At 40.8% G+C, this 14,999-nt stretch overlaps 1 protein-coding gene across 1 annotated transcript; it reads right to left on the bottom strand.

Annotated features, from left to right (window-relative positions):
- Positions 1–1,825: 1,825 nt before the first annotated feature.
- LOC306980545 (uncharacterized protein) lies at positions 1,826–6,642 on the bottom strand. The gene is made up of 2 exons (XM_079579978.1): positions 6,594–6,642; positions 1,826–2,633 (listed from the first exon to the last, which is right to left on the bottom strand). Exon 2 carries the CDS (start codon positions 2,607–2,609, stop codon positions 1,914–1,916), a length of 696 nt encoding a protein of 231 aa, XP_079436104.1. The 5' UTR covers positions 2,610–2,633; positions 6,594–6,642; the 3' UTR covers positions 1,826–1,913.
- Positions 6,643–14,999: the final 8,357 nt, after the last annotated feature.

The following is a 14,999-nucleotide window of genomic DNA, read 5'->3' as shown; positions in this document are numbered from 1 at the left end:
ACAGAAAGATAAGTCGATATAGTGATTATCGTGACCAATTCTTAACCCCACTGAGGATCTCTGGGATGTGCTGGATCTTGAAACAACACCACAGCGATTGTGCTGTAATCAAAGTCTCCTCAAAGACTTCACATTTCTGCAAACACCCTTTTGTTAAGCACAGAGAGGAAACTCAAGTCATTTTCTTCAAGTGGCCCCACACTGTGCGAGGTGAACTCCACCTAAGACTCTTCGAGGCGTGAGAAGTTCTTTGTCATGTAAAAGCAGCTCACGGGACGCCTGCTTTACTCTGTTCCCTACTTTAACATCACACTGGTTTTATGGAGTAAAGTTTTGGGCTCTAATCACCGCTTGGTTTAACGCCACGCTCCCCTTCTCTGTCTCCTCTGACCTCAGTAACTTCTACATTTTCACTACTCGCCGCCAAAAGCTCACATTGTCCCTGCTCCAATGGAAGAATGAATCACTCAGAGCATAAAACCCCAGGCAGCCGATGCTTGAAGGAAACATATCTGAGGTCCGGTCTGGCGGCGGGTCACATAAGTGCTTGTGAACAGGGGAGTTATTAGCAAAAGGATTCGTTTTTTCTGGTTTGAGGAAGGAAGGATTATTTATGTTAATATCAATCACACATGTCACCAAGATATTAAAAGGACGGCAGGTTTTCCATGTCAAGGAGCGGGACTTGGCCAGTGTGACTCTGCCATCTAAAGGACAATCAGGGGAACTGCAACTGAGTGATGAAGAAGTCAGTCAAATGAACAAGAACGTCCCATACAAGTCACACTTTAACCTCTTAACCCCCACCTGAACCGAGCACATTCTCTCCAGTTTGGCTTTTACTCAATCTGGAAGGTCACTGAAAAAAGTGTCAAATTAGCGAAAAAAATGAGATGAAAACGCAACAAAATAGCGCCAAAAAAGCACTGAAAAAAAAAAGCAATGACAATGCAACAAAAAGCCATAACAGCCACAAAAGAGACAAGAAAGAGACAAAAAGCACGACTAAAGAGTGACGAAAAAGCCACAGAAACGCTTCGAAAATGTGACAAAATTGTGGCGACAAAAAGTTGCGGTGAGTTTCATTGGTCTTAGCTTTCAAATGAGGCTGTAAACTCCAGTTGAAAAGCTTTTAGATTTGGGTAAAACCGAACTGGAGAAAATGTGCTGGATTAAGACGTTAGAAGTGCTTGATCTTATTGCCAATGGAACAAGAATGATTTTTCTTACTTTTGAATTTGTTTTGTCTCATTTAAAAAGTGTTTTTGTCTTGTTTTAAGAGTTCAAGTTCATTTCTTTTATCAGGTCTGGATTAAAGGAACAGGCCACCGTTTTTTACATACTGAGATATGTTCTTACCTGAGCTTAGACGAGTTGATGCGTACCTGTCTGGTCTTTGTGTGCGCCCTCAGTCATGCAAAAAGACCAAAGATGTTGTTAGCATTTTTCCTCTCCCAACATATTCCTATAGCTCCTAACGGGGGTGAAGTTGGAAGCTCCCACGCTCTTCCACGGGAACACACAAAGACCAGACAGGTACGTATCAACTCGTCTAAGCTCAGGTAAGAACATATCTCAGAATGGAAAAACGATGGCCTGTTCCTTTAAATGTCTCAAATTGAGCACAATATTTAAAATTTTGAATTGTTTTGACTAGTTAAGATTTGGTCGGGCTTTATTTCACTTGTTCTGAGCTGTTCCTGACTCGAGTCTTTATTTCAAAAGTTGATGTATTTGTATTGTCCCATTATTTCAAGCACCTCGAACCCAGTCTGACATGAGAGAATTCAAATCACCAAAACAATATGATTAACACAGTCCAGGTTTTTGCAAAGCTGTTCTGCAACGCATTGTTAATGTCGATCCTTCATCTCCAGAGAAAAGAGTGTCACACACCAAGAAGTGAACCTGGACTAAACATTTCTAGCTTCTTCGAGGGAGCATGTCACGATCGCTTGTGCCATTTGCTCGGCCAACGTCTCCACACTGCACCTTTCCTCGACTTCTCTAAGGACGCTCTTCATAACTTCGCCAGAAACGACCTCGGCGAACTCCGCGATCCTCCCGCTTTGGACGTGGCGTGTTCCCGGCTGCTCCGTGGACAGCGACTGCATCAAATGTTCCACGAGCTCGACTTCGGGTTCGAATCGTTCCTCTTCTTGGGTTTCCTTCGGCGTGGACGGAGGCGGAGAGGGGGTGAACTCCTTGGCCAGGCCTCCCTTGAGCTTCCGGGTGAAACTTTTCCGACTTTTCTCCAGTTCGGGCAGCAGCGGGGTGGAAGGGGGAGCGTCCGGGTAATCCAGGGACCCCAAAATGGGTAGCCCGGATTGAGACAGCGCGGGATGGGTCGGATTCCTTGATGCCTCGTTGTCTTTCCTCCATTTTTGTTCGTCTTGACCTCTGCACGCTTCCCTCATGGCGGTTTCGATCACGTGTGAGGCTAACTCTTGTGCATGGCTTTCCTTAAAATCCCCAAAGTCTGCAATTTCCACTTGGAGAGATCGGACTATTTCGTCTGCCATATTTCGTGCAAACGTTTCAACAGTCTCTTTGTTGAGCGGGCTTTTCCCAGAGTTTCCCGAAATGCCTCGGTCGGCCGGAGTGGACATTCTTGGGCTCCCCTGCACCAAACCCTGTAGGAAAAAAGAGATTCATTTGTGAGTGATTTGAAGCAATTAAGACATTTTGTTCGACACAGAGTCCATTTATGGTTTGAAACGTTGCCTTGTTCCTATAATATCTCCAACTTTTTATTGAAGATTGACTTGCCCAATGCCCACGATAGTAAAACCATCGACATTAAAGCCCAGAGTGTAATTTTTGTTACTTAGTCGGTCATTTAAATGTTTCCACTTCTCCTTCCCCTGTGGATGCACTCGCTGTGGCCTTGTTTCAATAAGCTTCTGCAAAGTCAAGAGATCCAGTGTTGCATTCATTTTTCACCAAGATCTTATACAGTATATGATGATAGAGTCTGACAGAGCATGAAAATATCACAACGATATTTCTGAACTCTTTCCCACAGAAACAAACTCTAAAGGCTAAGAATGACAGTCAAGCTTTGTTCAAAAAGGACAATAAAACACAACTTTAAAAAAAAAAATGCAAATAAATATACACACGATAGATATCAACAGAGAGGTACTCAAGTAAATGTACTAAAAGGACCTATACCTGTGAAAAAAATCACTCTGATGTGTGAAGTTTGTGTTATGATTTGTTGATGTGTATAGTCAACCCAAATAGTCAATATATGACGAAAAGAGGTTCAAAATCAGGTAAAGCAGAACTAAGTAACTCATGCCCCGAGAGGCCATAAGCGCCACTGCAGGTGTCGTAGCATGTTGCGTTTTTTTACTCATTATTTGTCAGTGAGTAAATACTACGCTGACTGAAAAGACAAAGGGAGAGGGGGATATTGAATATTATGCCCAATAGCTTTGCCCGTTAGCCTGTTAGCTTCTTTTTCGTGATACTATTAGTGTGTATTGGGGCCTCCGACCCGGTGCAGGCAAAGTTGCAAGTGTGGTTTTCTGGCCAGCGACACCAGGGGGAGATGAAAGCCCCCCCAATCATCCCGTCAACACTTGTATTACCCCCAGAGGGACTACGGAAAGGATTTATTAAGGCAAACAAGTTACTTAGTACTGCTTTAAATGGACTCGATGCAAGTTGTCATTTTTAAACTCACTACTGCCACCTCAGGTCTTATGCGTAACTGCAGGTTCTATATTACGGCACTTCGGACCCGCAGTAACAACTTTTTGAGTGACAGTGCAGAATTTTAGAGGCAGTTGCGGTGAACAGGTTGGAGCTTATTCTACACATTAGGACATGAAAATGAAGAAAATATATAATTTTAACATTTTTAAACTGCGCATAGGGGACTATACAGAGTTTAAAAATGTTAAAATTAAGTATTTTCCTCCCCCTACTTGTTCCAGCCATGTCCTAATGTGTAGAATGAGCCCAGACCTGTTCACCATAACTGCCTCTAAAATCCTGCACTGTCACTTAAAAAGTTGTTACTTTGGGTCCGAAGCGCCGTCATGCACAAGCTTAATATAGAAGGTGTAGTTACACGTATGACCTGAGGTGGCAGTAGTGAGTATAAAATGACAACTTGCATATAGTCACTTTAAGTAACTTTTAAGTAAGTAACTGTACTTTTGCAAGTAGTCTTTTCATACAGTAGTTTTTACTTGTACTTGAGTAATATTAAAATTAAGTATCTGTACTCGTAAGTAAAACAAAAAATAGTGACTTGTACCACTGTGAGTAAATCTGTTCTGATTCCATGTTTTGTTTGTCATAATTTATGTCACTACTGAACCATAAATCAGACTTTTACAGTTACTCAATACACACACAACTCAAGTAAGATGTTTTTTTTTTTTACTCTGACTTGAGTAAATATCTTGGCTCCTCTATAGGTCGATGTAGTGATTATCGTGACAGCCCGTGCACTAACACGTCTAAGTGAAGGCAACAGGAAGTTCAAAACAGAAAGTGACTGAACGAAAGTGAAATGTTGTGGTTTTGAAGACAGGAAGTTCAAAGTGACATGAGTGCAAAAGAGATGCACCATCAGCAACCTGCGGGAACTTATGGTACCTGAACTGAATACTGTTTTGATCATGCGTGCTTCTCTCCAATAAGGAAACCATGTGCCTTTTTCTTGAGTTGCCAATCATTTAATAGACTGGTGTTTATTGGATTATTTCATCACACCCGGAGTGTCCATTATGAGTTTAAGCTCTCTTCCCTGAGGTCTTACATCATTTCTTAACAACTTCAGAACAGCGTCACTCTTGAGGCTGGCAGCTTTATTTTTTATCATTAGATGTAATTTTTTCTCACCTAAACTTGTTTTTCTCAATTATCTTTATCGACCATGGCGTCATCTATCGGATTTTTATGCGTTCCCTTCGGATATGACGCCAAAATGGATTCCATGGAAGAACAAAGAAGTGAAAAGACTTTGTTTGTTTCTGTTACTTAGATATTTCTGTGTTAGTGTGCAGAAGGTGAAATAAACTCTGAAAGGGGCAATGTTTTTGTGTCTTATAATCCTTAGCTTCGTTTCCGATCTCTCATAGTCTAATGGGAGCTATGAAATTCAGACGATATTTGTGCACTTTGTATCTGTTCTGAGCCTTGAAAAGCAAGGATTCAACAATGAGGAGCCGTTTACTAGCGTTTCTCCCAATGGCCGCTGGCTGCTCTGCTTTGTGACGACGACACTAGGGGCCGCCATTGCCGTAGCACCTCCATAAAGCCGCTAGTCTCCCAATGGAATGCAATGAACTTTAGACGCGTTAAAAACAACTTTAGAACCTAGTGCCTAATTTTTCTTCTTTCAGATTGACTTTTTAGAGCTTTAAACCATGCTATAACTTGTTCTGTCGTCAAAGTCAGACCTGGAGTTGTATTTCACTCCATTCACACTGTTTTAAAGGGACTATACAGAGTTTAAAAATGTTAAAATTTAGTATTTTACTCCCCCTACATGTTCCAGCCATGTCTTAATATGTAGAATGAGCTCAGACATATTTACCACAACTGCCTCTAAAATCCTGCACTGTCACTGAAAAAGGCGTTAATTCGGTTCCAAAGTGCCGTCATGCACGAGCTTAATATAGAAGGTGCATTTACACGGATGGCCTGAGGTGGCAGCAGTGAGTATAAAATGGCTAACTTGCATCTAGCCCCTTAAAGTAATCCTCGGGTAAAATCTAGTTGAACTGCTTCTTCTTCTACGGTGTCATCTTCTGTACTCCCTGCATACAATCGAGTCATTGTTCAAACTCGAAACTGTCTACACATTTTTAAAGCCCATAATCCAACATTATATCCGTTCTGAGCCATAAACCAAACTGTAAACCACGTTGTAGATCGAAACAGAAAATTAGTTTTTAAAAAGTAATTCCTACCACTGCCAGCATTGAAGCTGAAACTACTTAAGAACCCCTCACTCTTTGTGTACCATTACTGTTAAAGGGGCAAGATGCAAGTTAGCCATTTTATACTCACTACTGCCACCTCAGGTCATACGTGTAACGGCACCTTCTATATTAAGCTCGTGCATGACGCCACTTCGGACCCAAATTAACACCTTTTTGAGTGAGGATGTTAGATGCAGTTGTGGTCAATAGCTCATTCTACACATTAGGACATTGTTGGAACATGTAGGGGGAGGAAAATGCATAATTTTGAACATTTTAAAACTCTGTATAGTCCCTTTAATATGTATGAAAACAACAAGAAATCTAGGCTCTGATCCGTATTCTTTAATTCTTTTGCCTTTGAGTCTGTGTACAAAGACAAATGCTAGTTTTCTTTGTATCTAATCTGCAAAGCTAAACATTGAGGAGCACTTACAGATATTTAAAAATAATAAAATAGCTTAATCCTCCGGAGCTTTCACTTAAAAATCCAAATATAGTCTTGTGCTGTCACTGCCAGGAGTTGGTTGGATAAAAGCCAAATGAAATAAACCCCGACAAACGTTCACTCACACACAAAAACCACAAAATCAATCAAATAAAAGCCTCAAAAGAGCAGAAAAACAGTTAGAGTGAGGTGTGACTTACCGGAGAAAACAAAGTGGCAGTTTGTGCAGAAGTTTCTGATGCAAATGAATGAACGCGGAAACGGCCCGAAACATGAAACATATCAGCGAACCACTTCCTGTGTGCTGCTGCTGCTTCCACTGCGGCTGCTATTTATAAAACACATGAGACTCTTCAAACATCATCACTGTGCTGGAAAATTCTTTGTTGACTTTAAATTTGTGTCCTTTTTTGTTTTGTTTTTGTCCTTTGGTGCAGATTGGCGGACACTTACTGTATCTGACAGGCTGCTGAGTGGAGGGAATGAATGATGACCTGCAGCATCTTTACAATATCGCTCGGCATGTGAAAAGCTTCCACAAAACTATCATCACTTTGAACAAAGCACTGTTAAAAAGGAACTTTTATCTGCCATTTACTCCACACAGTTCAAGCTCTTAAACATTTTATATTTAACCTCTTAACCCTCGCCTAAACAGAGCTTCAGTTTTGCATTGCTCAAATAATAATAATTCGAGATGAAAATGCAAGAAAAAAGTGATGAAAACAAGGATGAAAACGCACCAGAAAAGCCACAAAAAAGTGTCAACAACACAGCAATAAAGTGAGGAAAAAGATCCGTTTAGATTAAGTTTTGCAGGTCTTAGCTTTCAAATGAAGCACTGGCCTATAGGCTGCAAGAAACTTTGGAGAAGTTTAGAGAAAATCTGCTTGGTTAAGGTGGGAGACTTTTCCCTCAAACAGTTACTCAGTACTCTCAAGAAACATTTTCTCAAAGTACTTTTTTTACTCTTACTTGAGTAATTGTTTGAGTCATTACTTTTTACCTCTACTTGAGTAAAATTATTTCAAAGTAGCGTGACACCAAGTGCCACCAGCCCTAGATAGAGTACAGTACGGGGATCCCCGTACCTTGAAACACAATATACAGCAGTGTACGGGGACCCCGGCTCGGGGATAACTGAGCCGAGCACTTACTTTTCGGTACTTGGAATTACTTCAGTTTAAAAGAAAATTCAGATGAAAACTGAGTAGAATTTCAATTCAACCTGGATGGACTCAAACAGACCAAAGCAGCGATTAGGAAGATTTATCGACATGTATATTAGTTTTGGCGATCAGTAGAAATCGATGTATGTATTAAAGTCAGTATGGATGAACAGCTTGGAGTTAGGGATGTCTTACCCTGGAGCCTGGACACTGGTGGTGGTATAGGAGACCCGTGAAGGATGCAGCAGGGAGAAGCCATGGGCAGAAGAGGCGGAGATGGGGCGGAGGTGGGTCGCAGCACAGCTGGGAAGCGAACGAACCATGATTGCTGGAGGCTTCAAATCGGGACCGAGGGCGATGACTGGCTGCTACGGAGGTGCAGCTCTTACGCTGATGGCTGAGGTGGAGGTGTGGCCCTCACAGAAGCGATCATTGGCTGGAGGAAGGTGATGCTGAAATCAGTCTCCCAGGTTGAATTAACGCCTGTGTTTCATTATTGCTTTAAAAGAACAGCAATATAATGGTCAAAGGTTTGAGAGAGTTTTTTAGTATTTTTCTGTTTTGCCTAATCCTCTATTGAATACTGAAAAAACAATCCAAAGTTAGTTCATCACTTTGTAAACATTCTGGAAGGAGCTTCGGGATAGGAGGCACTTAGAGAATAAATGACCGACTCAAGGGGTACATGAGACAAAAAAGTTTGGACAGGACTAAGCTGTGTTTAAAGAGGGTCGGAAATAGATGTAAATTTGACAAAATTATGTCTTAACTGGGTGTAACCAATGTCTAAGCCAAAAAAGAACACCCAACTTAAATACATTCCTACTAAATCATAGATGAACCCATATCTAATTATAAATAAACAGTCTAAAATATGTAACATTAAAATCTGTAACACGCTGGTCTAGCCTGCTATATGCTAATGCAGTTTGATAACATCAAATGGCAAATAAACTCAGGTTATATCTTCATCAAAGGTGCAGTCTTTGCATGAGTTTGTTCAGAGTCTGTTGCTGAAAAGTCTTGGCTTTACGGTGCCATTTGGCGCCATCTGGTGGTAGAAGGCAAAAACAACAGACAATTGCATATTGTTCTGTATAATCGACAGGGAGCGCATTAATCTCCACACTTTGACACGTGTTAGTGGTATTTTAGAGAATCATTGACAACTTTGTGGAAGCTCAATGTCGCAGGAAACATTGATTCGAAATAAACTGACCCCATTATACTGTTACCCCCTTTTGGGTTTAGAGCTAATGTGATTATAAACTACGACAGACTTTTCCACCCACTTCGATCCGGAGGTTTCTGTTCTGGGCAGAGAACAACACAGAGGAGCAGGAACAATAATAAAACGTGTATGGGGAGAAACTGCCTTTGGACTTTACTGGACCCCAGACTTGTGTGACCTCGAGGCTCCAGTTCAGATGAAGAGGTGGAATTTGACATGGGTGTTTAGTTTTGTTGTTGAACCTCTTCTCTTTGCAGGCCAGAGGAAGTGAATGTGGGCTGACTTTACTTGAGTGTTTATTTTCCTGGCCACTTTGCTTTACTTTAGTTATTTTCAAAATGTGTACTTTCTACTCCTTAAGATTTAAATCAGTACTAAGAATTAAGAAACTTGTTTACCTTAATAAATCCTTTCCGTAGTCCCTCTGGGGGTAATACAAGTGTTAATGGGATGATTGGGGGGTTTTCATCACATTTGTGTTGCTTTTTTGTGACTTTTTTGTGACTTTTTCATCCCATTTATTGTTGCTATTTTGACACTTTTTTCACAGAAGCTTTAAGATTTGGGTGAAGCCAAAACTGAAGGAAATGTGCACTTTTCAGGTGGGGGTTAAGAGGTTCCCAGCCAAATTGTCTTCGAATTCAATGTTTCCCCATTTAAAGCAGCACTAAGTAACTTGTTTACCTTTATGTAGTCCCTGTGGGGGTAATACAAGTGTTAATGTGATGATTGGGGGGGGGGTCTTTCATCTGCCCCTGGTGTCTCTGGCCAGAAAACCACACTTGTATCTTTCCCTGCTCCGATCCGGAGGCCCCAATACACAATAATGGAATCACGAAGACGAAGCTAATTGTGGGCTAGCGCTATTCAAACAGTATTTACAGCCAAGTTTGAGTGAAAAAAAAGTATCTCCATTGTGTAATTGGATGTACAATATCCCTCTGTCCCTTTGTCTTTTCTGTCATACTGAGTAGTATTTACTCTCACGGACAATTAATGAGTAAAAAAACGCGACATGCTGTGACACTTGCAGTGGCGCTTATGGCAAGAGTTACTTAGTTCTGCTTTACCACTTCTAACAACGTATATAGACATAGTTATAACATACAGCTTCCCAACCAGGGGTACGGGGATTAACGATTCAATTAGATCATATGCACGAGCTTAGGTGCAGTAGATCAGCGCACACACCCCTAACAACAAAAAACAACAAATTCAGCTCTAATTCTATATTTTGCAAATGAAACGCAGCTCGCGTCCACAAAGGAGGTCGTTGAAACGCCCGTTTTGCACGTGGGTGCAGTCCTCGGATCCATACCAGTTGTCAGGCTGGCCCGGCAACCAGTGGCTGAAACACACAGGGATGAACTCACAATTTCGATTTGATCACAATAATTTTTTTTTTGAATGACAAATATTAAATTACACACTGAAGAAGAAATTAAAGTGTGAATAATTACTGATTTAGGCAACTTTGTGATAACCAACACATCAAAAATAGACTAAAAGCAAACTCACTCAATGAATTTAAAACAAAATAAAATAGACTTGGGTGAAGCCGAACTGGAGAAAAGGTGCTTGGTTGAGGCGGAGGGTAAGACGTCAAGCTTCCTGCAGTGGGAGGAGTCATTGTAAAGGGGGTGGAGTTACCTAGGGTTCAAGACGTAAGGTGATCCGTCCACCCACTGCCACTTGCCGGTCACGTCGGACAGCCCGACCCAATGGAACGGCACCAATTTCTGGACATACTCCTGAAACAGAGCAGTGTTAGAGCTCTTGTTCAATCTAAAAGTTTCTAGAAGAGAAAAGGCGTCAAAACTGCGATAAAAAACAAGGCAAAAATGTGAGGCAAACGCAACAAAAAAGTGAAGAGGCAACAAATGTTACTCTTATTATTCCAAATTTGTGTTTTCACCTGCGGACTCTGGCCTTAAAGGAACAGGCCAGCGTTTTTTTACATACTGAGATATGTTCTTACCTGAGCTTAGACAAGTTGATTCGTACCTGTCTGGTCTTTGTGCGCACGCTCAGTCACGCAAAACGACCAAAGATGTTGTTAGCATTTGGCTTCTCCCAGTATATTCCTATAGCTCCAAACGGGGGTGAAGTTAGAAGCGACCAAGCTCTTCCGTGGGCACAAAGACCAGACAGGTACGAATCAACTCGTCTAAGCTCAGGTAAAAACATATCACAGTATAGAAGGACTGTGGCCTGTTTCTTTAAAAGCTCAAAAGTGTGTTTTGTTATAAATCAAACAAACTGAGGCACTCCGAAGGTAGAAATATTAAAAAGGGGCAAGCCTGAGGAAGGCCTAGAGCCGAAACGCGTTGGCAATTTTACCTTATCTAGCCATGTTTAAATAAAGGCTTTTTAATATTTCTACCTTCGGAGTGCCTCAGTTTGTTTGATTTTTAGCTGAAACTGATCCCTGCACTGAAGAGCACCCAAAAGACTAAACCTATACAACTTTTTACATCCGAGTAGCACTCCATTCTCCCAATTTTTTCAACTGTGTTTTGTTATGTTGCCTTATGAGTTCAGGTGCAGGGTGTGGGAGATAGGAGACAGATTAGGAGGTCGGGCACAAACCCAGTCCTGATCGGAGCTGAGGATGAGGAGCTGGGCGCCTTCTTTCTGGCACCAGTCCCGAGACTCCCTCCAGGTCAGTGTCACATCACTGGCGTAGTAACAGCTGTTGTTTAACGCTTCCCAATTCACAGGACAGCAGCCCTCGAGCCCGGACACTTCTGGAGCACAAAATAACAAGAAGAAATGAATCACACATACACACAACAAAATATGGTAATTGATGAGGAAGCTTTTGTGAATGATGAAATAAGTGTTTACAAGGATTAATAAGCTATTGTTAAGTGTTTCTATAAATGTAATGTCCAGTGTTAATTTTGTCAACATATTTTAATTTAGTTTTAGTCTTAGTCTTTTGACTAAAATGTAATGTAATTTTAGTCGAGATTTAGTCGAAAAAAGCGTTTCAATTTTAGTCTAGTTTTAGTCGACTAAAACTGCAAGTAAATTTAGTCGACTAAATTGAAGACTAATTTAGTCGACTTTGCATTGATAATATTCATTATAATCATATTTAATCTTGTTCCTCTGCTTCATGGAGCTGCTCCACATGAACAAAGCTCAGAGCTGCTCCTTTGGCAGAGAATTTACATGATCTGAGGCTCTTTCAGACGGTCAATAGAAGTTTGGATGATTTTAGTCTCTCCCTTTCATTTTTATTTAGTCTTATTTTAGTCAACTAAAATATCTGGACATTTTAGTCATAGTTTTAGTCTCATGAAAAACTTTTTATTTAGTTTTAGTCTAATTTTAATCGTCAAAAATAACACTTTGACTAAAATTAAGACTAAATATTTTAGTCGACGAAATTAACACTGGTAATGTCATATGTTTGAACAAGTTATTATAAAGAAATGGGTTGTAAACTGACTGCTTTGGTCTGGTCTCTTAGTATGGGAACTTTACTCTTGCCATAAAGTTATAGTTACCTTGACCTTGAGCTTGGAGGTGCCGGATGAGGGTGCATTTCACTTTCGCCAGCTGCTTCGTGAAAAGTGCGTCCGCCTCTGACAACTGCTTCGACAGCTCCACATCTGCCAGCCAGCATTAAAGGAAGTGACTTTTGTTTGTTTCTTTCTGCTCATATTATTACTTTTTCCTCCATTTTACCCCCATTTTATTTTAAGTCAGGGCGAAAATGCTTACAATTGTAAATACAAAGTGCCACAAAGGCGACTTTTACACACACACACACACAAAAAAAAAAGCACACAATGTACCTTTGATGCTGTTGCCGGCCGCAGATTTTTCCACTGCCACCAGACGGGAGCCCAGTATGTAGTCTGAAACAAGACCCAGTTTAGACCCGGTTTAGTCCCTGGTTAAGTTACTGCTTTATTCACCGCTTATTGAGACGGCGGCAATTATGGTGATGAGGAGCGTGGCCAGCGTGGGAATCAACCAGGAAGGTGTCCTAGCAACCTGCCGGACTGGAGCAGCTGGGGCTAAGGATCAAAAGCACAAATAATTAAAATAAGGAATAAAAGTCTTTAACAATACATAACTAGAACATTTGAGGCTCATTTTAATTTATATTTAAATACATTTGTTAAGTGGTGACGTCACAGAACAAACAACTCTTTAGTACCACAATCAATATTTGCGAAACTCAACAGAGAGTTACTGAACATACTTATTTATTAGGCCCATTAGCCAAAAATGCTGTACCTAATGCTATAAAAGTAATATTTACCAAAATCAGTACATCCGGGTTAGCGGAGATAAATGCTAACGGCGCAGCAGCTACGCTAACCCCGGAAGTATCGACTTTAGTAAATAATACTTTTTTTTAGCAGTAGGTGCGGAGTTTTTGGCTAATGATTCTGAGAACTAGGTAGGTCCAGTAACTCACCATTGAGTTTCAGAAATATTGATGGTTGTTCTTAAGAGGATTTTTTAAATGTTTTTTTTCTCTCGCGAAGTTTAGCGCAGAGGTAAACATGTCTAACTGTTGCCATGCCGACCATGCATGCAGACACAGGTTTGTTTAAATAAAATAACTTTGTGGCCGGCCTCACTGAAATAAAACCTCCACACACAAAAAAAACGGTATTAGTATTTTCTCACTTACGACCTCGGAGCGTTCGGTTGAATACACTTTGTTTGTAAATAAAACGGCTAATGCTACAAAAGCTAGCTAGCAAGCTAACAAGATGCTAACGTAATATGAACGATTCTCCGCGCTACATTATCTAAACATGTAACGAAATAACTTCATACTTAGCAAAGGTTAATTTCACAGATGATTGTAATTACAACTTCGAGCGACTCTGAGGCATTTCCCCAATAAATAAGGAAGATCGCAAATTTACCAGTTACTAGGAACGCACCATAACGCAGTCATAACTACGTAAGTGCTTCATGTTTGCTCTCCACATGGACGACGGACAAACCCGTGAATTAAACGATACGAGGCCCTGAAAAATTTGACATTGGCTTAGAAATTGCCTACCTATGATTTGGGGATGTACGGGGACCCTGACATCTTGAAATTCCATGTCTTTGAGACAGACTCCAGAGATGGAGAAGGCCTCAAATCAAACAATAACACGAGATGGGACGTCAGGGACCATTCAAAGAATAACAGAAGACTCACTTTTTTTTAATTTAATTTAATTTATTTATTTATTATTATTATTATTATTATTATTATTATTATTATTATTATTATTATTATTATTATTATTATTATTATTGTTGTTGTTTTTTTGTTTGCAAAGTTTGAGCATTAACAGTGAGTCTGAATCAAAAAGGCAATACAAATGACTGCAGTACAGATAAATCTAAGCAACACAAAAGCCCTCTAGTTTTAAGGCACCTTTACATTCTAGGAATTCCTAGACGGTAATCTTTCCCATCAGTCAGTTGAGAGAGCAGCGCGTGCCTCCATCTGTGTGTGGACCTGTGTACCAAAACATCGATAAAAGCCCAGACTGCGCTGCCATTGGAGGAAAGACGTTTGAAAAACCCTTTGGCGCTGAATCCCAGGGTGCGTTTGATTTCGGGTTAACAGCGAGGGGCGGGTGGATTTCTTTCCCCCCTCTTTCTGCCCCTTTTATTGCCAACAATACAACAGGACACATCTAAATGCGACACACACGCGTAATTACATTGATTATTGATGTTAATAATCGAGTTGGGTTAATATGAAATAATATATCTGCATTATGTTATTCTAACCGGGGTAAAGCGATTCGCAAAACCAACGCCCCCTTGACAACCGCATCCGTAGCGACGCGCTGATTGGTGGAGCTCATTCAAACCTGCTGCAGCTGAACCAGTTTTGTTTCTCCGCTTTGCATCATCACGGCTGTACTTTAAACCTTTTTCACTGAGATACACACGGATTTCTGACGACGACACCACCACCGCGACCTACAACAGGCGGATTAACACAACTTCCACAGGTAAACGTTTTAAAATCGCGTGTTTGTTTCCTCCTGCTAAATCTGGTTCACGTGTTGCGAATCGCACCCAGTTGTGGGATTATACCACAAAGTTTTAGTCGCGGTTTGTTTTGCTTCTTGTTAGCTTAATCGGGTGCAGAGAACTTACATCGACTGTCTGTGATGCCTGCACGAGCTGATTTTCTTCTGTTTTGTTTGAAAAGAGCGAAACGA

This window comes from Gobius niger (assembly GCF_951799975.1).
Source record: "Gobius niger genome assembly, chromosome: 21".
Classification (NCBI taxonomy): Eukaryota; Metazoa; Chordata; class Actinopteri; order Gobiiformes; family Gobiidae; genus Gobius; species Gobius niger.
Note: the sequence above shows the minus strand (reverse complement) of the source record. Positions and strands in the feature narration are given on the sequence as shown.